Below are 25,841 nucleotides of genomic sequence, written 5' to 3' on the forward strand. Positions count from 1 at the left end.
GAACACATAATCTAGGCTAACACTCCAGTGTAGTAATGAAGGTACTGTTGGAGGTGCAACCATTCAGATGAGATTCAGGTAAACATAAAAGATCACATGGTACTATCTGAAGAAGAGCAGGGCAGTTTTCCCCAATGTCCTGTCCAATATTAATCCCTCGCACAATATTATCTCATTGATATTTGCGGGACCTTGCCATGCGCAAATTGGTTGCCGCATTTCCCATGTTAGAACAGTAACTTCAAAAGCACCTCATTGGCCATAAGACACTTTGGGATGCCCTGAGGTCATGAAGGCACCATAGAAATGCAATTTTTTCTTCTTCTACTTCCAATAATGGATATCTCCTTCCACTGATCAACTCTGACTTTCTATATGAACTCCCACACATTGAGGCTGAAATTCTGCAGAGAGGCAATCAAGTCAGATTGCCATCCCGCTCCTATTTTCCTACCTGGATTTCCAGCCACTCCTTTCTCACTGACCTTCCAACTCAGGCCGAGCAAGAACTGTGTTGAGCAGTGCACTCCTGAGTCGAGGGCAGCAGAATCGGAGGTAAGGAAGTCACGCACTCTTTTTTACAGCACTAGCTGATGTAAAGCAAGTAAGTTTAAAGATCCAGCCACTTTCAGAAGGCATGGAGAAGGTAGAATTGTAAAGTAAGTGAGCAGGATTGGGGGCTGGGGGTGGTTGGGTGAGATGGCAGTCAGGTGGTCAATGGAGGGGGGCAGTCATTCACGGAAGTTCAGTAGGAGGGAGGTCAATTGGTTGGAGGGTGGCCGGTTGGTCGGGGGGTGCTGGTTGATGCCAGGTGGTCAGTGGAGGGGGTTGGTCAGCAGTGGGGGGATCGGTTGAGAAGGGGGGTCAATTGGGAAAGTTGGTCAGCGGGGTGTCAGGTGGTCAGTGGGGGGTGTCAATCAGGGAGGGTCAGTTAGTTATGGGGTGGTCAGTGGAGAGGGTGGGGGTCAGGTGGTCAGTGGATGGTGAGTTGGGGTCAAGGGGGTCAGATGAATGGGGGTTGGTTGGTGAAGGGGGTGCGGTTTGGATGGTCAGGGGGTGCTCAGTGTGGGTGTGGTCAGTGGGCAGTCAAGTGGTCAGGGGGTGGTGGCCCATGGGGGTGTGAGTAGGGTGGGGGGGTCAGTATTATAGCTAACCAGGAGTTAGAAATGGTTTTAATTCTCCTAACTTTTCCTAGGTAACTATTACTGTAAGACAGTTGGAACCATCCGAAGTTTGCGATTTAAATCATACTTCCGGATGGTTTCAATTGCAGGACAATGGCCCAATGGAAGTTTGAACTTCCCGGGCAATTGCCAGGCAATCCTTAGCTGGGGACTTCCGGGGTGGGGGGCGGCGGGGGGGGGGGATGCGAGGGGGAGTTGTTCCCCAGTGCATTTTGGGGTACCCCCAGTTACAACACCCCCGACACCCCCGAGCCGGGAAGCTATGGGCCAAAGTATTTGCAAGAATATGCCACAAGTTCCTTCAAGTTGAACTTCTTTCTCTCAGCACATATATTTTCCATGGCAGTAATCAACAGATATTGTCCATACAAAGAAGGAATATAAAGATCTACTCATAGTGCTATCTGTGAATATGTGATATAAGTTCTACAATTTAATTTACCATTGGTTATCCTATAAAAGGTGCTTGTCCTACTTCCCAGCTTAAAGCTGCATTGAAGTGTTCCCTAACACTTGGGATGGCAGGTCGCCGTTGGGGCATGCAGCCATGTTTGGATGGTTACAGTGTTGAATATTCTGGATGCATAGTCACACAATCACTGTATGTCTCTATAACAAATGGAGGTATGTCTGGCAATACAGTGATTGCCAATATGTGCTTGTTCTCTACCAAAAATAAGGAGAGTGACTTGCAAAATGGGCCAAAGCCAATGGTCCCTGTTACTGCAGCAGCAAGCGTGTTATGGGCAATGGGTGATTTTGCCACCCTGAATTTGATGGACTATTAAGGAGGACTATTGTCTCATCTGAGGATCAACATTACGGTAAAGGTACTATATCTGGATGTTTCTATTCTGCAGCACAGTGATCATGAAAAAGATTATGCAGCTATACTTCAATCTACAAACATCCTCAGCACTCAGGGACACTTCCTCTATAGAGCAGTTACTGTAAGTTGCCCCTCCTTGATAGTTCCTGAGTTTGGTGGTCATCAACTTTTCCTTCAGTACACATTAGGCTGTCTAAGTCAGTTTGAATGTTTCCTGTGTTGCACAATAAATCAAATGTAGGAATTAAGCTGGTCTCTAAGGTCACAACAACACATTCGAGCATCTTTCTGAATCATAACTAATGCATGAACAATTTTAAGCCAATTCTCTGAGTATGGTGTCCCTTTGGCAATATATTCATTTTTCTTTGGCGTGGTTTTATTTTGGTTTCAACATGACTGGAATATTTGTAAGCTGAAACTTAGAATATTGTTCAGCAACTGCTCTAGTATAGACCCACATGCACGTACGCACACACAAGCACTCAGAAACACAAATGCACACAGAAACACAGAGAAACACACACACACAAATACACATTCCAGTGACTAACAAAAGAGGACAGGAAATAGCTTGGGTCACTCAAAATGCCATTTTGACTGAAAGTGTGAGGCGACAAAGCAAGAAATAGACAAAAATAAACCACACTAATAAAAAGTGCCTCCTTTGAAAAAAACAGGGTGAAATTAATCTTTGGCGGAAGCACATAAAGGCCGAAAATTGAGCTGGGTATAAAAACTTCACCCTCAAAAAAGTCAAAAAAATCAAAATTCAATGATTTTATCTAAGAAAACATATTAAACAAATGCACTATAATTTCTTCTTAATTTATCCAATATTGAGTTAACGTTCCACATACTTACTTGATCTTTTTACTTTTATGTCTATAGATTGCAGAGAATAACTGTTGCAAAAATGGAGCCACAATAGAAGTCAATATGGGTAAAATTGGTCTTTGGCATGGGAAAGGAGATTGAGCAACATGTAAAACTTGTCAACCGTTTTCTGCTAATGCTGAACTCTCAATGAGTAAGCTTCGAAGTATTATTCCAACTCTTAAGTTACAGAAAAGAATCTTCGTACCCACAACACAGTCAGGGCCGTATGCTTCCTCATCTGCACACTCCTCACAGGCATTTCCTTTGTACCTCGGCTGCAGCAAAAGGAAATCACATTTCAAAAGTTTGAAGTACAGGATCTATGAACCTCCCGAAATACTTTCTGGAGCTTCATTTAACATCATGTTACACTTGAAGAAACATGCGCTATTCTAAAGTAGGTGAACTGATCACGGATGGTGAGCTGTGCTCAGAGTGACATTCTAAGAAACCCCGTGATGACATGCAGTAGAAATTAATCCTGAGCATTACAGCACAAAACAAGTATAAAGATTACAACTGAATTACATCTAAATAACCCAACACCAGGGGACTGAGATAGCTAAAAATGCATTAGCATAAAACAATCTGTTGCATAAAATAGTAAGGCATTGATAATACAGTCACTTGAAATAAAATTATCTGCCATAACAAAATGCCCTTACAGAAAAACTGTTAACATTTGCCAGACTGTAAGAAGTTAGTGGCGCAGGTGTGTTCGGTGGTGTGAGCGGACAACATAGTAAGGGGGCCAAAAATCGGTTTCAGTTTGCAATTGTCTGCTCAGCCCTTCAATGGTGGGCTGCGTTTCCTGCCATCGGACGTTGGGAACCTCATTGTAATACATCAGCATATCATTATAAGGGTAGCCCGCTGGACTCATCCCCCCACCCCGCTGGATCATCTGGCCACATTGGTGTGATTGCATGCTGACTTGTTTCACAACAGCATGTATAAGGCATGCACTTGGCGGGCTGCGCTTTGAGGGGAAGCTGGTGGTGAGTGCACAGTAATGTTGCGGAGTGCTCGTGAGGGACGTCTGTTGGACTTCAAGGTTGCATTGGTGGTGGGGGGGTGCAAAGGCAGCTTTGTAGTTGAGGTGACTTTGGGGGTGAGCCAAAGTCTACCCTGTGGTTGAGGCGACTTTGGTGGTGGGCCAAAGGCTGCCCTGCGGTTGAGGCGACTTTGAGGGGATCAGGGGAGAAAAGGCCGCCCTGCGGCTGAAGGTAGCACACAAACACGTGCAGGATGGGTGGGTGGGGCTAGTGGGAGGTGGGGGGGCGAGGGAAGCGGCCATGTATAAAGTGGCCAATCTTCCGCAGCTGAGATAATTCAGGCACGGCCATGTTGACATGATTGCAGTTGGGCCTCTAGCTTCTCTGCCCACTCAAGAAACACAGAGGCATCAAAGTACCACCAAGTGCTCCAGAGCTTTTCACCCCTCAGGCACCGACTACAAAGTAATGTGCGTTTTAGTGAACTGCAGAACAATTGGATGTCTAGGCAAGTTGTATAATCTTCTTGCTAAAGCTGGCCATAAAGCTTTCACTGGTGGAGGTGCTCACAGGCCCTTGCAATGTCATCATTCTGGTTTGGATCAGTTTCCCCCATGGTTCAAGCTAACAGTACAGCCTTGCAGAATGGGTTAGGAGGATGTCTGTGCCTGTGCTGAGAGCACAGCATACAGTCCAATGGGCAAAGCTGCCACCAATCGGTCAGGTGGAATGGGGCGGAGGAAGGTGGAGTTTCAGGCAGTCATGCAGCGCACCCTGGGATGCATTAAGGGGCCTTCAGACTTAACCAAGATAGGTTCTTAGTACACCCATGCTAACCCACACATCTCTCTCTTTCATCCTGCAGGAGGAGTACTTCAGGATCATGGAGCCTGGTGAACTAGCTATATGCCTCATGGCTTACAGAGAGCAAAGACGACAGAGAATACAGCGACTGAGGCGCCTGGCTGTGCAGAGGGAGGAACAGCACCGAGGGAAAAGGTAGCAACTAGGGCTCCCACACATGCTGCCAAAGAGCCACAGCAAGCCATCACTGTTTGGTGCCTAGCTAGACCGAGGGTCTATAGACGCTGCCTTTCATTCCTGCAGATGACCGAGAACCAGTGTTGCCAAAGACTGCACATATCCAGGGAACTGGTTGCTCACATCTGTCAACTAATGCAGGATTTTGCACCAAGGGGACATGGAGGGCATCCACTGCCAGTGGCCGTGAAACTGACAGCGGCACTCAATTTCTATGCCAGTGTCTCCTTTCAGGGCTCCACAGGTGACCTCTGGGATCTCACAAGCCTCCACCCACAAATGTATCCATGAGGTCACAGATACCATCTTTGCGAGGGCACACAGCTTTGTGCTTTTTGCACGGTACCACGACAGCCAGGATGCAAGAGCGATTGGACTTGCCCAGATCTCAGGTTTCCCACAGGTGCAGGATACCATTGACTGTACTCATGTGACACTTAGATCTCAACACACAGTCAGCTACATCAGCCACAAGGGATTCCATTCGCTGAATGTGCAGCTGGTGTGCGACCACCACAAACACATCCTGCAGGTGTGCGCACAGTTTCCAGGGAGCGTGCACGACTCCTACATTCTCAATCAATCACAGATGTTTTCCAGGATCCACAGAGGCTGCAGGGATGGCTCCTCGGAGACAAGGGCTACTCCCAGGGGACGTGGCTGATGACACCCATGCGGTGGCCTCAGACTGCAGCAGAGCAAAGGTATAACAAGGCTCATGATGCAGCTCACAGCTTTGTGGATCAAACCATTGGGATGCTTAAAATGTGGATCAATGTTCGGGAGCCCCAGCCTGGGTTAGTCTGGTGGAGCCCTGCAATATAGTCCAAGTCCATAGAGGGTATCACACACTGTGGTCACCTGCTGTGCCCTTCACAACCTGGCGCTGCAAAAGGGAGAGTAGCTGGCTGAGGAGGAGATGTAGGAGCTGCAGGTCTCCTCCAATGAGGAGGACGTTGGCAGTGATAAGGGTGAGGAGGTCCTCGAGGGCAATGACGACGGCAATGCAGCCCTTGCACTGGTCAGATGACACAGATGTGCTCAGGAGGCCCTCATGGCTGCTAGATTTGTGGAGGATGATGATGACATGCAGTGAGGAGACACCATAGATCCTCGCATTGCATCTATGAACTTTTGACTCCTTTTGACTTTTGAGTCTGGCTTGTGGCAGCATACATTCCCTCTGTAATAATTCTGCTGTCATGGAGATGCAATGGAGGACCTAATAGTCACTCGATTGCAGAAGGACGATGATGACATGCAGTGAGGACACTCCATAGATCTTCACATAGCCTCTGAGAATGTCTGATTCCTGTCTGGCCGAGGGCAACTCACTTGCACTCTGTGATCAGGATCATATCATAGAGACGCAGCCTTGAAATTTTGAAAGCATCTGATCCTTTGTCTGCCTTCAGCACCTGACACCTTTAGGAGCACAGTGTCACTGGTCACAGATACTGAAAAGATGGGGGCCATCTGCACCTTAAAGATGTTGAGAGCACACAGAGAGAATGACGGAACTCTGTGAAGTCTGCCCACAACATTATGGCAGCAATGACAAACACTGTCGAAGTGCAGGCATCAGTAATATGTCCAGGGGGTGTGAGGCCGGACCACCCTTTTGTTCAAGTACAGCAAGTAATTAGGAAAGCTAATAGAATGTTATCATTGATTGTGAGGGAAATCGAATACAAAAGTAGGGAGTAGGGAGCTTCCATTGTACAGGGCAGTAGTGAGACCACATTTGGACTACTGTGTACAGTATTGGTCATCTTATTTAAGGAAGGACGTAAATGCATTGGAAGAAGTCCGGAAAAGGCTTACCAGACTAATGCCCAGAATGGGTGGGTTGTATCATGAGGAAATGTTAGACAGACTAAGCTTATATCCGCTGGAGTTTAGAAGAGTAAGAGGCAACTTGATTGAAACATATAAGATCCTGGGGAGTCTTGACAGGGTGGGTGGAGAGGATGTTTCCTCTTGTGGAACAATCTAGAACCAGGAGTCACTGTTTAAAAATAAGAGGTCACCCATTTAAGACAGAGATGAGCCGAAATTTTTTCACTCAGAGGGTCATGGGTCTTTGGAACTCTCTTCCTGAAAAAGTGGTGGAAGCAGAGTCTGAATATTTTTAAGGTAGAGATGGATAGATTCTTGGTAAGCAAGGAGGTGATAGGTTATTGGCAGTAGGTGGAATGCAGTTTTCCTGTTACTATCAGATCAGCCATGATCTTATTAAATAACCAAGTCGGCTCAAGGGGCTGAATGGCTTATTCCTGCTCCTTGTTCATATGTTAGTATGCTCTGAAGGCTACACAGAGCACAGGGAAGAGGCACTGCACTGAGACACCTGCCTTTATCTTGTGCAGAAAGGTTTCACATCTGAGTGATACATACGGGGGGAAGTTATGGCACAGTGGTATTGTTGCTGGACTAGTAATCCAGAGACTCAGGGTAATGCTCTGGATTCCCATGGCAGATGATGGAATTTGAATTCAATAAAAATCTGGAATCAAAAGATGGCTAATCATTAATGCCTGGGACGGAACCTGTGATCCTGTGAAGGAAACATGTGACTCCAGACTCAGGGCAATGTGGTTGGCTCTTAAACGCCCTCTGAACATGAGCAATTAGGGATGGGCTATAATGCCCACATCCCATGAATGAATTTTAAAAAAACACTGCTCATCAGAGCAAGGAGCCATAGGCAGGGAGACATTCTTGGGAGTTTATTGACAATAGTGAACAGTATGTACAAGTAATTAACCTGTTTTCAGGGTCCTGCTGTGTGGCAGTGGCACCCTCCTCAGCCTGTGGATTTGGAACTGCTGAGATCACATGAAGAGAGGATTCAGATGAGCTGGACGCTCCCAGAGTCAACTGGATGGCTAGCCCCAGGGGGTACACCTGCTGATCCTCCTCCCTATGGGTGCTCAAGGGCTCCTGGCTGACTCCTTGAGGAGAAGGGATAGCTGGAGTGAGATTAAGTTGCCCCCCCCCACCCCTCTCAGGTTAACACTATTGGAGCAACTATGGCATCAGCGATGGCGGTCAGGCCGTGCAGCAGTGCAGGAGTGATGTCCTGGACCAAGGTCTCAATGGAGGCCGCCATTCTACCAGTGTTGACCTCGGTGCATTGGCATGCCGTGCTACCACCTCAGCCTGAAAGCAGATGGACTCCACCATTGTACCTTATAATCTGAGGAGTGCAGTGGACATCCCTTCCTGATGTTCCTGAGTTTGCCTTTGCAGTTCTAGCAACTGTGACATGACTCGTCACCTGACTCAGACTCAGCAAATTTCTGGCTTCCAGCAGTCCTCTGAGTGCCACACTCCTGGGGAGTCCCTGCCGCTACTGCCTGCTGCAGATCAGACAGTGCGATGTGCTCACCAGATCGTGATCCCAAGGCTGCTCCAAATCCAGGTCCCACTAAAGCATGTGTCTAAGCGCTGGTGGAGGGTGTGCGTGAGCGCTGTGATGGGACTTCTAGGAAGGTGCTTCCAGATTCCTCTTCAGAAGTTTCTTCGGGGTTTGATTGGAGGCCCAGGGTCATGGACTCCATCAGCCTGCGAAACCAAGGAGAGATAATTAGTACATGGCAGTGAAACAGGACATATCACTCACAACATGGTTGTCTGATGGATATTGCACTTGGTTGAGCACCGCCGACCTCACCATCAGCACAGGAATGGTTCAGATACTTCTTGCCGGCCAGCTGGATGGCTCTGTTTTCAAAGTCCGTGAGGACCTTGATTTCAAGCAATCCTCCACTGGTCTGCGACCTCTCCCTGTTGTTGTGTGCCTGCTTGTCCTGCATGAATAGAGATGGAGACAGTGTAAGCAGGATGCCTGCCAGATTAGATGATAAGTATAAAAACAAAAAACTGCGGATGCTGGAAATCCAAAACAAAACAAAAACAGAATTACTTGGAAAAACTCAGCAGGTCTGGCAGCATCGGCGGAGAAGAAAAGAGTTGACGTTTCGAGTCCTCAATGACCCTTGTTGAAGGGTCATGAGGACTTGAAACGTCAACTCTTTTCTTCTCCGCCGATGCTGCCAGACCTGCTGAGTTTTTCCAGGTAATGCTGTTTTTGTTTTGTTTTAGATGATAAGTATGCCTGGCATGTGTAGGTGATGAGTGGTCCCATGGACAGGATGAGGACAACGAAGGTGTGTGTGAGAGAGTGAATGGTAGTGTCCCTTGAACTGGCATTGAGTGAGGGCCCTGTGGATGTATGATGGGTTTGTGAATGTGTGAGTTGAGGGGGGTGAGTAGAGTGACTTACCTTGGCGAACGGAGAAGATCATTCATCCTCTTTCGGCACTTGGTGACTGTCCTCTTTTGCAGAGTGTTGGCACTGACCACCTCCACCACCGCCTCCTAAGCCGGATTGGTAATGTTGCTGCCCATCCTGAAGCCAGAGCAGGCGTAGAAGACATCATGGTGAGCCTTCACTGAATCCAAAAGGCACTTGTGGGATGCGTCATTGAACTTGGGGACAGCAGTCTTTTTGTCTTTCAGGGCCGTGTCTTCTGTCGGCAGTTGTGGGCTGGAAGCACTGAGCAGTGTGTATGTGGCTGCACTTTAAATATGGCACCCGGTGTGGTGAAACAACGAGACGACAGCTTGGCGGGCAAATGAGAGCACGCCCATTATGGAAACTTGTTTCCAGGGCATGCATATTGAATGCGCTCGTTTGGGATGATATAGCATGAGAAGCATCATTTTCCACACCTGCTACCACACTTAGTGCAAATCTGGGATGATTCCACCCAGTGGGTCAGACCACATAATTTTCAAAGAGAAGCCACAAACGCAGCAGGCAATTAAATTAACATGCTTTTAAGAAAAGTGGACTGACCTCACAAATGCAGCTTCCATTCCCTGATACTCCATCTAAACATATGCCATGTCCATTGCAGGGGTTTGTTGATCCACCAGGGCATTCTAGGATAAAGAAAAAAGTTATCAAAACGCATAACATTATCGTTTTAGAACTTACATCTAAAAACGTTTTTGTTTTATTCGTTTATGGGGTGTGGGCTTCATTGGCTAGGCCAGCATTTATTGCCCATCCCTAATTGCCCTTGAGAAGGTGGTAGTGAACTGCCTTCTTGAACTGCTGCAGTCCAGGTAGGTATAGCCAAAGGGCTGTTAGGGAGGAAGTTCCAGGATTTTGACTCAGCAACAGTGAAGGAACGGCGATATAGTTCTAAGTCAGGATGGTGATTGGCTTGGAGGGGAACTCCCAGGTGGTGGTGTTCCCATGTATCTGCTGCCCCTGTCCTTCTAGATGGTAGTGGTCATGGGTTTGGAAGATGCTGCCTAAGGAGCCTTGGTGAGTTTCTGCAGTGCATCTTGTAGATGGTACACACAGCTGCCACTGTTCATAGGTGGTGGAGTGAGTGAATATTTGTGGAAGGGATGCCAATCAAATAGGCTGCTTTGTTTTGGATGGTGTCAAGCTTCCTAAGTGTTGTTGGAGCTGCACTCATCCAGGCAAGTAGAGAGTATTTCATCACACTCCTGACTTGTGCCTTGTAAATGGTGTACAAGCTTTGGAGAGTCAGGGGGTGAGTTACTTGCCGCAGGATTCCTAGGCCCTGACCTGCTCTTGTAGCCACAGTGTCAATATGGCTAGTCTAGTTCAGCTCCTGGTCAATGGTAACCCCCAGGATGTTGATGGTGAGGGATTCATGATGGTAATGCCATTAAATGTCATGGGGCAATGGTTAGATTCTCTCTTGTTGGAGATGGTCATTGTCCGGCACTTGTGTGGCGTGAATGTTACTTGCCACTTATCAGCCCAAGCTTGGATATTGTCCAGGTCTTGCTGCATTTGGACATGGACATGAAAGATCACAACAATTTACAAAATAGTAATATATTTGTCAACATAACAATAGATGTATTCCAGAAGTAATAAATATATTTGAAGCATTTCAACATGACAAAATGTTATGTGAAAGGTGCCATAATTTACTTATCAATAATTACACAATCAGCAAGGATTCAAAAGGTTGATACAATCTGGAATTTGTGCTGTTAATGCAGTGAACTTAAACACAGATTTCTATAAGTATCACTTAGGATGGAGGTGATGAGCTATGAGGAATGGACAGGAAAGTGGGACTAAGTGGATAGCTCTTTCAAACAGCCAGCACAGGCATGATGGCCCAAATGGCCTCTTTCCATAATGAAAGATTCTATGACATCCTTCTGCACATGAGAAACAGAGCATAATGTTACATGTAGTTACAAATAGCAGTAATGAGTGGAAAACAATAAAATGTCTGGATTAAGATTATTGCTGAACCAGCTGTTTTACCCAGCAATATCATTTGGTATTGTTCCTGCCTTCTTTACTGCTATTCTAGCCGCCAGTAATCCAAGCAAGAAGGGTTCCCACCCTCTGGCTCCATTTCCCTGTTAACATTTGTTTTGTAAGGGCTGGGAAGAGATTTATTACCCCTTACACGGCAGGTCAGAAACAGCTAAGAGCAGTGACAAACAGGTCCCCACTGTATTCTAGGGCGGAGGGGAAAGTTCTGGATTGGGAATTTATGGTGAGTAACTCACCTTCTGATTCCTCAAACTGAAACCTTGGCCATTGATAATGGGTGTCATGGTGGGTGGGGAGGTGGACCAATATGGAAAGAAGGCCAAAAATCTGTTTTATGCCATTGTGAAACCAATTCGTGATCACCCGCTTCACACATTATTGGCAACGCAGCATATCAGGAATCTAATTTCCATAGTTTAGCATCTCATTATAAGCCCGGCTCTCCAGAATCCTCCCACCATGCTGGATCATCCGGGCACATCAGCGTGATTGCATACCAATATATTTCACAACTGTACAAAGCAACAAACACCTGGCGAGCTGCACTTCACTTAGGACTTCGAGGTTTGTTTGCCTACCTTGCTTCGGGCAACACTCACACTCATCAGCGCCAGGCTTCGCAGTCAGCACCACATCACTTTTGGAGGGGCTCACGGGTAGGTCTCTACCTACCAAGCCAGCTGTAAGTCCAGGGTGGCTTTTCATGGCTGCAGGGCTAGGGCTATACTGGAAAAGGGGGGTATCCTAGAGTGTGTGTTGGGCACATGTTGATCTGTGCAGGTGGCCTCAAGATGGTGAGGGCTGAGGAGGCAGTCTCCAGAGGAGATGAGGCCAGGTGGAGATGTGCAGGTGTGTGTGAGAGAGTGAGTGGTGATGTCCCTTGAGCTGGCAGTGAATGAGATGCCAGTGAATTTGTGATGGCCTTGTGAGTGTGTAAGTTTAGAGTGATAAGATGGTTGTCCTACCCTGGTGGCATGGATGAGATAATTCATCCATTTTCTGCATTGAATGGCCGACCTCTTGAGTGCAGCATTGGCACTGACCACCTCTGTCACCGCCTCCCAAACTGGAGTGGTGAGACTGATAGGCCTCCTGTGGCCAGAGCGTGGGTAGAAGACATCTCGGCGGGCCTCCACAGTGTCCAGAAGGCAACCCAGGGAGTGTCACTGAATCGGGGGACTGCAAACTTCTTGGATTTTGGGGCCACGTCTTCACCAAAGCAGTCCCGGGCTGTAAGCATTGAGAAGTGTGCGCATGGCTACAGTTTAAATATGGCACCCTACGTGAGGAAGCAGTGAGGTAACAGTGTGGTGGGCAAATCAGAGACCGCCTGCCAACAAGACGGCTTGTTTCCTGTGGCTGCATAGTTAATGAAGTGATACAGCACAAAAGCCCACCACTGTGGCCTGCGGGTAAAATGACTTTTTTCTGCCTGCTACTGCACCTCGTGTAAATCTGGGACGATTCCACCCCTTATTTTCTATCTGCAATCCATAAGGCACAAGTCAGGAGTGTGATAGAATGCAACTTGCCCTGAATGAGTGAAGCTCCAACAACACTCAAGAAGCTCAACATAGTTCAGAACAAGGCAGCCCCTTAATCAGCACCCCATCCACCACCTTAAGCATTCTATGGGGAGATGGTGGCAAAGTGGTAAAGTTACTGTACTAGGAATCCAGAGGTTTCAAATTTTACCACAGAGCTGGTTAAATTTAAATTTAATTAATAAATCTGGAATTGAAAGTTGGTCTCGGCAATGGTGACCGTGAAATTATCATTGATCATTGTAAAAACCCAGGTTCACTAAATCTGCCATCCTTACCTGGTCTGGCCTACAAGTGACTCCAGACCCAAAACAATGTGGTTGACTCTTAATTGTCCTCTGAAACAGCCTAGCAAGTCACTCAGTTCAAGGGCAATTAGGGATGGGCAACAAATGCTGGCCTTGCCAGAGATCCATCAAAGAAAAAAAATATTTACTCCCTCCACAGCAGCAATGTGTATTGTATAAAAGATGCACTGCAAAAACTCACCAAGGCTCCTTCAACAACACCTTCCAAGCCCATGACCTCTACACCTAAAAGGATAAAGGCAGCGGAGCTATAGGAACACTATTACCTGTAAGTTCCCCTCATTCTGACGTGGAACTATATTGCCTTCACTGTCACAAGGAAAAAAACCTGAAACTCCCTTTCTAACAGCACCGTGCATGTAGCTACAGCTCATGGATAGTTCAAGAAGGAAGTTCACCACCACCTCCTCAAAGGCAATTAGGGATGGGCAATAAATGCTGGCCTTGTCAGCAACATTCACTTTACTTTATTTGGGAAATTGTTCATTGAAAGGTAAAATACATGATCAATATCATTTTGTTTCATGTGATGATGTCAATGAGTTAATGTCACACAATGCTATTCATGGTTTTTATAAATAGGTCATAAACCTTGCTTGAAGTTAATTTTCAGAGAATGGCAAAGCACAATTGCATTTTTCAATTTTCTAGTCAACATCACAAAATAATCAGCATATAACATTATCCAAATTCACAAACACATTTCAGAACCCAAGCCTTTACTCTTCATTTTCTGACTCTTGCTTGCTGGATTTGGATCCAATTCCAATTTGTTTTCCTTTAGGACATTTGTCATTGTTGATACTAACAAGCAAAGTTTTGCTGATGGTTAAAATGTCAAAATGTGAGTCCCAATAAATCTGTAAACTGATGACCCAGTAAAAGCTAGCTGCAGGCCTTAATACCACTATTATTATGTGGGCATGGACAATCCTTTTTAAAAAAGAATACACTACACTTTCTGATCAAGAGGACCAGCTCATGTTCTTTGTTTCCAAACCACTGTATTGGAGTCACGTAGCTAAATGCAATTAACCCACAAATTACCAAAACTTAACCGCGCAGTCTAAACTTTGATCTATGAAAAAAAAGCCTGCATAAACCTGTAATTGCTGCATCCTAAATCTTCCAATACCTATCTGCTTGGATTTCTGATTGTTAGATACTTAATGATAACAAATTAAAGAATGCCACTTGTATCTAGTTATATAGGAGATGCAATAGAGTGACAATGATGATACACTATACCTAGCTAGTTAGCTTACTTTAAAGGCTGTGTAAATAGAAATGCCAACCCTGCCGTGCCTATGCATTCTCTCTTGCAATTCAAGATGAATCCTCCAAGCCCTTTCAAAGCTAGTGCCCCCCAACTACCCCAGGAACTATCTCTACTGTTACTGATCATGTTTGAGAAAGGAAGTGATTTTTTTATTCAATCATGGGATGTAGACATCACTTAAAGCCAGCTTTTTTTACCCATCCCTAATTGTCCTTGAAAAGGTGGTGAATGGGTGCCAATCAAGTGAACTACTTTGTCTTGGGTGGTGTTGAGTTTCTTCAGTGTTGTTGGAGCTGCACCTATTCAGTTAAATGGAGATTGTACTCTTGACTTGTACCGTTATAGATGGTGGAAAGGCTTTGGGGAGTCAGAAGGTGAGTTACTTGCTGTAGATTTCCCAACCAATGACCTGCTCTTGTTGTCACAGTATTTACATGGCTAGTCCAGTTAAGTTTACGGTCAATGTTGTCTCCAGGATGTTGATAATGAGTATTCAGCAAGGGTAATGCCATTGAATGTTAAGAAGAGATGGTTAGATTCTGTCTCATTGGAGATGATCATTATCTGGCACTTCTGTGGCTTCAGTCCAACCCATAATATTGTCTAAGTCTTGCTGCATGTGGACATGAACTGCTTTAGTGTCTCGAGAGTTGTGAATGGAACTGGACACTGCAATCATCAGCAAATATCGCCACTTCTGACCTTATGCTGGAGGGAACATCAGTGATGGAGCAGCTGAATATAGCTGAGGTTAGAACACTGCTCTGAGGAACTCCTACAGTGATGTCCTGGTGCTGAGATGATTGGTTTCCAACAACCACAGTCTTCTTCCTTTGTGCTAGACATGTCTCAAGCTAGTGAAGAGTGTTTTCCTAATTCCCTTGGGTTCCATGATGCCACACTTGGTCAAACACTGACTTGATGTCAAGGGCAGTTATCCTTACCTCACTTCTTGAGTCTTGCTCTTTTGTCCATTAGGCTATAATGAGGTCAGGAGCTGAATGGCCCTGGTGGAAATCAAACTGAGCATGGGTGAGCTTATTAATGAGTAAATTCCATTTGATAGCATTGTGAATGACTCTTTACATCACTTTCCTGATGATTGAGAGTAGACTGATGGGGTGGTAATTGGCTAGATTGTATTTAGCCTGCATTTTGATAATGGGTAATAGGACATACCTTGGAAATTGTTCACTTTGTTGTGTACGATGCTAGTTGTCTTGCTGTACTGGAACAGTTTGACTGGAGATGCAGCTAGCTCTGGAACACAAGTCTTCAGTACTATAGATGAGACATTGTCAGGGCCCATAGCCTTTTCTGTATCCAGTATGCTCAACTGTTTTTTTGATATCACATGGAGTGAATCAAATTGGCTGAAAGCTAGAGTCTGTGTTGCTGGGAATGTCAGAAGGAGACTGAGATGCATCACCCACTCAAGACTACTGGCTGAAGATGGTTGCAAACACTTAAAAAACACAGTCTTATCTTTGCATTCGTTTGCTGGACTCTGTCATCATTGTGAATAAGGATTCTCTTGACTCCTCTTCCTCCTATTCATTGTTTAATTGTCCATTAATATTCACAACTGGATGTGGCAGGATTGCAGAGTTTTATTCCAAACCATTAATTGTGGGATCACTTGGCTCTGCCTATAGCAGCTGCTTAGCATGCTTGTTGTAGCTTTACAAGTTGGGACCTCATTTTTGGGTATGCCTAGTGCTGCTCCTGGCATACTCTCCCACACTCCTCATGGAACCAAGGTTGGCCCCTGACTTGATGGTAATGGTGGAGTGAAGGATATGTTGGACTGTGTGGATTGTGGTGGAATGCAATTCTGCTGCTGTTGATGGCCCACTGCACCTCATGGGTGCCCAGTTTTAAGCTACTTGATCTGTCTCATTTAGCCATGGTAGTGCAATGTAACAAGATGTATCAATGTAGAAGATTCCCATGGCCACTCCCTCCTGAATGTATACCATTGCACTATCACCTCCGGTGAGTTTGTCCTTCTGGCGGAACAAGAAATACCAAGGGATGGGGATGAAGGAGTCTGTGACATTGGCTGTGAGTATAATTCTGTGAGCAAGACTATGTCAAATCTTTGGGACAGCTGTCCCAATTTTGGCACAAGTCCCCAGGTGTAAATGAGGAAGTCTTTGCGGGGTCGACAGAGCTGGGTGTGCCTTTGTTGCCCATAGATTAGTGTTCATGGCCCATTCGGTTTTATTCTTATTATAGTTTTTTATAGTGGCTTGATACAACTGTCAGAGGACAGTTAAGAGTCAATCACATTGCTGTAGGTCTGGAGTCACATATTGGTCAGGCAAGGACAGCAGATTTCCTTCCCTAAAGTACTTTAGTGAACCAGATGGCGATCAATAGTTTCCATGGTCACCAGCACTGATGCTAGCTTTTTATTCCAGATTTATTTAATTAATTGAATGTAATTAATTAACTGAACTGCTGCAGTGGGATTTGAACCCATGTGTCCAGATCATTAGTCCAGGCTTCTGAATTGCTAGACTAGTGACATAACTGTTACAGCTGGACCCACAGCATGCTGCAACGACGTCAGTCTTGGGAACTTCAAAGTATATAATGATAGAATATATAGGATACAGATCTGTAGCTCTGTAATGAAGATGTAATTAGTCTTCGACTTATTTCTAAATTCTAATTTATTATATGAAATAATTCAAGAATGTTGAACTTGCAATGTAGCTCAGAAAAGAAGTTGAACACTTCACCTATAATACTCATGTCTACAGAAAACATACACACAAATATTGTGACAGAACAATCTTTATCAGTGCACATTTCCAAATGAAACAAGAGATAATTCCCTACACTAGATTAAATTTATCAGTGTGGTTTATGCAATTGAAAAATTATTACATAATTTATTACACAACAGAAAGCACTATATAGGTTAGTCTCTATCATTTACAGAATCAAACCCTTATTACTCACCTAGGCAGTCCTGGCTCCAGAATCCTTCACAACATTTGGATACTGTGGCCATTTTCATGCATTTAAGTCTGCAACCAACTTGTCTGATCAGCTGTTCTCCACCAAGGTTCACAGTAAAACTTTAAATTTAAATATGTAATAAAAAATAAAATTGTTAAAATACTGCAGAGAGAACATTAAAAATATTTAACCTTATTTTGCATAACAGAAAGACCTTCTCGGTATGCCGTCATAAGTTGTACACTGTGATGGACTCCAAAGTTTCAGAGAAAAAAAACTAATCTAAAATCAGATTTGATTTTAATTGATCCCTTTACAGTTTTAATGAAATAATTAAAATACTGAAAAGTATGTGAAGAATATTTTTAACAATGATTGTCACCTCCATCTTTTTTGTCACAGTGCCACAGCAAATAGAAATCCCCCAACATTTATTTATCAACAACCTCACTGTCAATTCAATAAAGTATCAGGACTCCACTAATGGTGACTTTATCTTCTGCTATTGGGACTTGAAAATGATCTGACCTGATATCCTTTCCCATGTTCTTCTTCCCTACAGAATTGAATTTGGTATCCAGTCCTCAAATTCTCACACAGGTGACCATACTCAGAGTGTTGAGAGTTGCATATGTTGTCCTTCCTAGTTTCCCTGAGAAGGTGGTGGGGAGCCTGAACCTTGAACTCATGAAGCCCTTGTGCTTAGGTTGCCATGACAATCATGTAAGCATCCATATTCAATATCCATTCCTTTTAGTTTACTGTATCTGCAATATGTACTATGAACAAAATGCGCTTCAGGAACTCTCCAAGCCTACTTCGACAACACCTTCCAACCCTGACATTTCAACCATCAAGAATCACAAAGACTTATAAAATCATGTGAACATAATCACCATCAGGTTCCCTTCTAAGTGATATATCATCCTGATTCATATGTATATTGCTATTCTTTCATCATCAATGGGTGAAAATCCTGGAACTTCTATCTATGGTCATGGCAACCTAAGCACAAGGACTTCATGAGTTCAAAGTGCAGATCAAGCAGACCTTTTATCATGAATGGTGAAGAAATTCTAAAGTGTTGTTTGCAGTTGCACCTATATAGATAAGTAGTGAGCATTCCACCAGCCCAAGCCTGGATTTTGGCCAAGTCCTTTGTAGACTGCCATAGGCTTCTTCATTATCAAAGAGTTTTGAATGGTGTTTAAAATGGAAGAAGCATGATAAATCAATACCCCTTACACGGTTACCAGAAATCACCTTAGCACAAAACTAAATTGTGACATTGCATCTTAATTTTGATACAAAGCGATAAGACACTGAGGAGGAATTGTACCAGTTGCCAAGAGCAGTGAATGAAAAAGATCACAAAGATTTCCTTCAGGCAGTAGTCCTAGCAATCATATTTATGATTTTTTTCCAGAAAGCAGTCAGAGAAAATCTCCATAATGCATTAACAATATCACTGTACCTAGTGAGCAGACAAATTCAAAACTACAGTGTGAGAAGAAGGTACATATTAACATTGTATATTGCATATTAACATTGTTGTCCACTGCAACTTTGTCATCAAACTATGCACTGAAAAACCAGCTGTGCATTAAGGGAAAAGCGTTGTGCCACATATAATATGCAGTACAATCCCATGAGTATACTGCAATCAGTGCTGCCATCCAGCTATTGGATAGTAGCCTCTTGTAGTTAGGTTATTAAAAATAATTAATAACTATTTTTTGCAAGAATTAATAATAATTATAACAAAATAAAAATAACGTACAATAATGTAAAATAAGATACAAGAAATTTTACTCTCAACTTTAATACATGGCCTGTCAGGCTGGGCTGGTATGGATCAAATTCTTAACATGTGCAAATTCTGGATATGTTGTCAGTCTATATAATCTATGGGATTACCTCGTTATTGGATCTAGTCAATGATTTTTCCAAATAAATTAAAACCGCAAAACAATGTTTGGTGAAATGCAGTTAAAAAACAATTACATTTAATATACAGGAAGTGCACTAAAGAAGCTTGGACCTAGTTAGGATTGGAGGATTGTAAAATGGGGTGCACTGCCAAGTCACTGCCATAACTCAGGTTTTTCATGCCCAGCTTCAAATGAGGAAGAGGTTTACTAATATCAGGAGAATTCATTTTACCCACTATAAAATTCAGGTCATCCAAACTCTGCTGCCCGCGTCTTAACTTGCATAATGTCCCATTCCTCTATCACCCCTATGCTCACTGACCTACATGGGCTCCAAGTCAAGCAATATTTTGATTTTAAAATTCTTGTCTGTGTTTTCAAATCCCTCCATGGCATTGCCCCCCCTATCTCTGTAATCTCCTCCACCCCACAATCCTCCAAGATATCTGTGCTCCTCTAATTTTGGTCTCCAGTACAGCCCCGATTTCATTTGTTCCACCATTGGTGGCCATGTCTTCAGTTGCCTAGGCCCCAAGCTCTGGAATTCTTTCCCTACACCTCTCTGACTCACTACTTTAGTTGTCTCCTTTAAGATACTCTTTGAGACCTACCGCTTTGAGCAAGCTGTTGGTCATCTGACCTGCTTTAGTGATTATGCTACTGTGAAGTGCCTTATGATGTTTTATATTGTTGTTGTCACAAATATTTTTTATGGAGCCCATCAAGCAAGATACAAATCCAAGCTGAGAAGCCTGGCATGGTGTTGGAGATACAATTGAAAGAAGAGCACACAGCTATTGCCTTTAACACACATATGTATTGTGCCAAAGTTGCACCTTAAGAATACACTTAGGATTTGCTTAAATTTATTGCAAAGATGCGATTGAAATGCGTTGCCAATTCTATGAACATGTGAGGCTTGCAGAGCCTTTCTAAAGAACTGCTGCAGTTGTGTTTTCTCAACCAACCTTTGAAATAGGCAACAAGTCATGGCTAGGAGGTGGTTTCACACCCACCTGTGAGATATTTGAACATTGAAAGAAGCAAAAGGCAGGTACCCCAGACATTCTGTTAAATGATTACATGCAGGAGAGTCATGTGGGGAAAACAGACTACATATTTTGCACTAAGTTCAGTTCAATGTGGACCAATCAGAGACTGACCACTCACTCCATAAACCAATCAAGGGGCGCAGAAGGATCAGGCACGAGGGATGCTGTGGTGCAGCCATGGTATAAAAGAAAGCTAAGATCTCTCATTGATACAGTGCCATTGGAGCAAGATCATTGAGAAGAAGCAGATTGGTCCTAGTCAGTACAGATCCAATCAACCTGCAGTCAACCTAGACTGACTACCCAGGAGGTAACCGTAAGCTTTCTAAGTTACTTGTATTCATTTAAGCTGTAACATTTTTGCTAATAAAAGTGGTTGGATTTACATCCAATCACTTGGACGTTACATCGTACAATTTTTTGCAGTGGGAGAAGATTGTGCATCTGCCCGGGTTTCCTGTATGAGATTTCCCTCTGCTCTTAGGGAGTTTCTCATTGGGGTGTGTAGCCATCAACCCAATGATTCATCTCTTTCACATCTTGCAAGCACTGTGAATGGCACATAATGAAGGCATTATAGCTTCTTCTTGGATAACAGCAACTTATTTTTTTATTCATTCACGGGATGTGGGCTTTGCTAGCTGGGCCAGCATTTATTGCCCAACACTAGTTGCCCTTGAGAAGGTGGTGGTGGGCTGCCTTCTTGAACCGCTGCAGTTCATGTGTTGTAGGTACACCCACAATGCTGTTAGGAAGGGAGTTTCCAGGATTTTGACCCACCGACAGTGAGGGTACAGCAATATATTTCTAAGTCAAGATGGTGAGTGGCTTGGAGGGCAGCTTCCAGGTGGTGGTGTTCCCATCTATCTGCTGCCTTTGTCCTTCCAGATGGTACTGGTTATGAGTTTGGAAAGTGCCGTTGAAGGAGCTTTGGTGAATTCCTGCAGTGTAGCTTGTAGATGGTAAACACTGCTGCCACTGTGTTGATGTTGGAGGGAGTGAAGGTTTGTGGCTGTGGTGCCAATCAATGAAGGTCGCTTTGTCCTGGATGGCGTCCAGCTTCTTGAGTGTTGTGGGAGCTGTACTCATCCAGGCAAGTGGGGAGCATTCCATCACACTCCTGGCTTGTGCCTTGTAGATGGTGGACAATCTTTGGAGAGGTGAGTTACTAGTCACAGGATTCCTGGCTTCTGACCCGCTCTTTATATGGCTAGTCCAGTTCAGTTTCTGGTCAATGGTGACCCCCAGCATATTGATAGTGGGGGATTTAGTGATGGTAATGCCATTGAACATCAAAGGGCAATGGTTGGATTCTCTCTTGTTGGAGATGGTCATTTCCTGGCATTTGTTTGGCATGAATGTTAGTTGCCATTTGTCAGCCCAAACCTGGATATTGTCCAAGTCTTGCTGCATTTGGGCGTGGACTGCTTCAGTATCTGAGGAGTCGTGAATGGCGCTGAACATTGTGCAATCATCAGGAAACATCCCCATTTCTGATCTTATGATGGAAGGAAGGTCAGTGATGAAGCAGCTGAAGATGGTTGGGCCAAGGATGCTACCCTGAGGAACTCCTGCAGTGATGTCCTGAAGCTAAGAGGACTGATCTCTAACAACCACAACCATCTTCCTTTGTGCTAGGTATGACTCCAACCAGCAAAGAATTTTCCCCTTGATTCCCATTGACTCCAATTTTGCTAGGGCTCCTTGATGCCGTACTCAGTCAAATGCAGCCTTAATGTCAAGGGCCATCACTCTCACCTCACCTTGGGACTTCAGCTCTTTTGTGCCTCATGATGCTTGTGGTCAGATACCAACTGAATTTTAACTGGGTGCAAAGATTTGCTTTTCATTAAATCATGAATGTTAATACTAGGAGATCTGGTTTTTACAAGGGTACCGTCCATGAAGCTTTGCATTTGAGGGACCGTACCAGCTGGCTCATTTCCGATTTCCACAGGGAAAGTCAAGAAGGTGTTGCTCCTTGCAAATATAGCATTTGTCATTTGGACCAGAATTTTACCAAAAAGAATGAAGTCCCATCACCAGGACATAATGTGTGACCTGAGCCTGGGCTGGTGGGCAGCAGGATCATGATGCCTATTTTAATGGTGATAGCCATAAGCTTTGTCCAGTTAAGGCTGGCAGGTTGGCTCTCCAAGCTGCCATCCAAGCAGAGGGCACTTCTAGTTTAAGAAAACCAAGACCACCCAAGAAGCTGTTGGCAGTTTGCACAATGTAGCTGAGGGACACAATCAGGTGGCAGTTTGGCTGAGGGGGGCTGGGGGGGGGGTGTTGGGGGGGGGCGTGGGTGGTGCGGTCGCAGTGGCATTCTGACACTGGTAAAATTAAATGGTCGCCAATAAGTTTATTAATTAGTTTATTTGGCTATCTGCCTTAAGCTGGCAGATGGCTGAGCCGCTGCTATTGCCACCTCTGGGAATATCTCCTGAGAGTGTAAAGATGTTGGGCTTCCCTCTTGAAGTCTTTCACTGCCATTTACCTGCTCCTCCCGCTTCCCAGCCAGTCTTCAATGGGCTGGTAAAATCCCAGCCTTCCTTGTTACATTTGTGCAGTGCAGAGTGGCAGATTGAGAAAACCACACGTGTGGTAACTTGGCAGCATCCACAAGCATGTAAGCTTCAAGCACCTATACAGGAAGTTTGACCTGTTCTAGAGGCCTTCCCTAGCTGATGCCAGAACTCTGTGATCACCTTTCTTGTGAAGCACAAGTGGCAAAGACAGCTCTTCTCTGCCATGTTCCAGGGAGGTGCAACATGAGTCAAAAAGCACAGGTTTCAGGGTACTGACAGGTGTGCAGGTGAGAGCATCTCTCAAGTATTGCACCTACATTTGATAGCCCATCAAGGATGCTTCTTTATCTAAGCCACGCAGTTCTATCAGGTATTCTAAGGAATAACCTACCTCACCAACTGCCATATGATTTAAATAGCAGCAGCAACCAGGGATAATAAAGGAAAACATTTACAGATAAATTAATCCCAAAAATAGTGGACAAAGGCATGAAGCAAAGTGCGCCACAACCTGATTGAAAATGCAAATAAAATAACACTTATCACAACTACTAATCTCTTTTTAAGAAGCATATTAGATCCCAAGATTACTGAGGCACCCATTTTCTATGGCAAGACCCAAGATCATGGAACACTTAAAAGTGAGAAATTTTACAAGGGACTTGATTTGAATAAAAATTCAATGAATATTATCCACATGTTTTTCAGCAGTGCAGCTTCCTTGTGGCCCCAAAATTACCCATCACAAAGCGCAGCTTGCAAACCTCACACATCCTACTTTCTAACCCACTTGCACCACAAATCTGGCTCTACATTACCAGCACAGTCTTGCTAAATTAGGCTATTATGTACAGTGTATCCTCTACTGGCATATAGAGCTAAATATTTTAGTAAGACTTGAGGTTTGATTTTCATGAACACTACCTGCAGTCTCTGTTTCTGATGTTTTGCTGACTGTCCCTCTGGAAGCCTCGAGGACACAAGAGATTTTGGCTTATCGCACAGGAGGTACAGGCTGTGGCTGTCGTCAGCATTATCTCCTCGTCGCATCTTTGATGTTTCTAAGATTGTTTATAAATATGAGAAGAAAAGGGATAAAATGTTTGCATCAGACAGACTAAGGACAATTTTCAGCTTCACATCTTGGCTGTAAACTGGCAGAATGGATTGCCTGCCTGTTATAGAATCCACTTGATTGTCATTTCCATTCAACACTATGGAGATGAAAATTGGATGTGTTGTGTAGAAGAGGAATGCACCAGGGATGGTGTCAGCCCCAGTTAAAATCACACTCTCAACTATGATTCCAAGAATCAACCAATGTTTAATGATTAATTTACTAACCAAATCTGTTGTATTTTATGTGTTGTATTGTATTTTGGGCTGACAAGTGGCAAGTAACATTCACGCCACACAAGTGCCAGGCAATGACCATCTCCAACAAGAGAGAATCCATTCATCATCCCTTAACATTCAATGACATTACCTTCACTGAATCCCCCACTATTAACATTCTGAGGGCTATCACTAGCTAGAAACTGAATGGACTAGCCATATAAATACTGTGACTACAAGAGCAGGTCAGAGGCTAGGAATCCTGCAACAAGTAACTCACCACCTGACTCCCCAAAGCCTGTTCACCATCTACAAGGCACAAGTCAGGAGTGTGATGGGGTACTCTCCCCTTGCCTGGATGAATGCAGCACCAACAACACTCAAGAAGCTTGACACCACCCAGGACAAAGCAGCCTGCTTGATTGGCATGCTATCCACAAATATTCACTCCCTCCACCACCGACGCATAGTCGCAGCAGTGTGTACCATCTATAAGGTGCACTGCAGAAACTCATCAAGGTTCCTTAGACAGCACATTCCAAACCCACGACCACTATCCATCTAGAAGGACAAGGGCAGCAGATACATTGGAAGACCACCACCTGGAAGTTCCCCTCCAAGCCACTCACCATCCTGACTTGGAAATATATTGCCATTCCTGAACTCCCTCCCTAACAGCACTGTGGGTGTGTCTACACCACAGGGATTGCAGTGGTTCAAGAAGGCGGCTCACTACCACCTTCTCAAGGGCAGTTAGGGATGGGCAATAAATGCTGGCCTAGCCAGCGAAGTCCACATCCCATAAATGAATAAACAAAAAATACTTGTGAAATCAAAGTATTCTGAATTGGATTACATTTGTGTCTTTGTCCTGAAATGGCCAAATGTAAATTAGGTTCAACCAACCAAAAACCTTTTCAAACAGGATGAAAAGTCCAAAATGATCCATAGTTGGCCAATTCACTGAGCACTAAAGATGACCCAATCAACCTGTTTAAGGTTTACTGATTGGCTGGTAAGTCTAAGAGTAGGCCTTGTCCATTAACCCAAACACCCATACTTCGGTCAGCCAAAAGCATTGATTCCCACTGTGGTATATAATATCAATGGTAACATCACTGATGGAAAGCATTACTCACAAGGGACCATAGAAATCATATTGATATCCATAGTACATATTTTTAATATTCACCAGCCTTATGATTTATATAAATGAAATCAGGTAGAGTCAATGTGATGCCCATTACCGTACAGAAAGATAAGTAGCAGATATTGAGACAGCACCTTTTGTAGAGAATGGAAAAATTGAGACGCTTGTGGGGGAGTGGGGGTTGGGGTTGAGGCAGGTGGGGGAGCTGGATGACTGTAGAACATTATTATAAGGATTATAAATCAACCAATTTAGAATGACCAGCCTATGTTTTGAATGGGCTGTCAGAAATTTCTAAAGTGCAAACTAGACACTTGTGGGTTTCATTTCCATCATGTGTCATGTTTAGCATAATGCTGAACACATTTTCACAGTCTCCTGTATGCACTATTTAAGCAGTGTGTTAGTATAGCACTGGTTGGAATGTACAGGCGTACATTAATCTAATGCTAAATATATTGCACAGA

At 44.2% G+C, this 25,841-nt stretch overlaps 1 protein-coding gene across 2 annotated transcripts in view; it reads right to left on the minus strand.

The window, feature by feature from the left end:
- Window positions 1-25,841, minus strand: part of stab1 (stabilin 1) — a 257,111-nt gene that overhangs the window by 229,625 nt on the left and 1,645 nt on the right. For both annotated transcript variants that reach the window (XM_041191185.1, XM_041191184.1), the window contains exons 2-5: window positions 23,814-23,950; window positions 17,376-17,494; window positions 9,793-9,878; window positions 3,098-3,167 (exon numbers count right to left, since the gene is read on the minus strand). In XM_041191185.1, coding sequence (XP_041047119.1) covers window positions 3,098-3,167; window positions 9,793-9,878; window positions 17,376-17,494; window positions 23,814-23,923 — 385 coding nt within the window. In that variant the 5' untranslated portion in view covers window positions 23,924-23,950. The remainder of the gene's footprint in view (window positions 1-3,097; window positions 3,168-9,792; window positions 9,879-17,375; window positions 17,495-23,813; window positions 23,951-25,841) is intronic.

Source organism: Carcharodon carcharias, chromosome 7 (genome assembly GCF_017639515.1).
Source record: "Carcharodon carcharias isolate sCarCar2 chromosome 7, sCarCar2.pri, whole genome shotgun sequence".
NCBI classification, from domain to species: Eukaryota; Metazoa; Chordata; class Chondrichthyes; order Lamniformes; family Lamnidae; genus Carcharodon; species Carcharodon carcharias.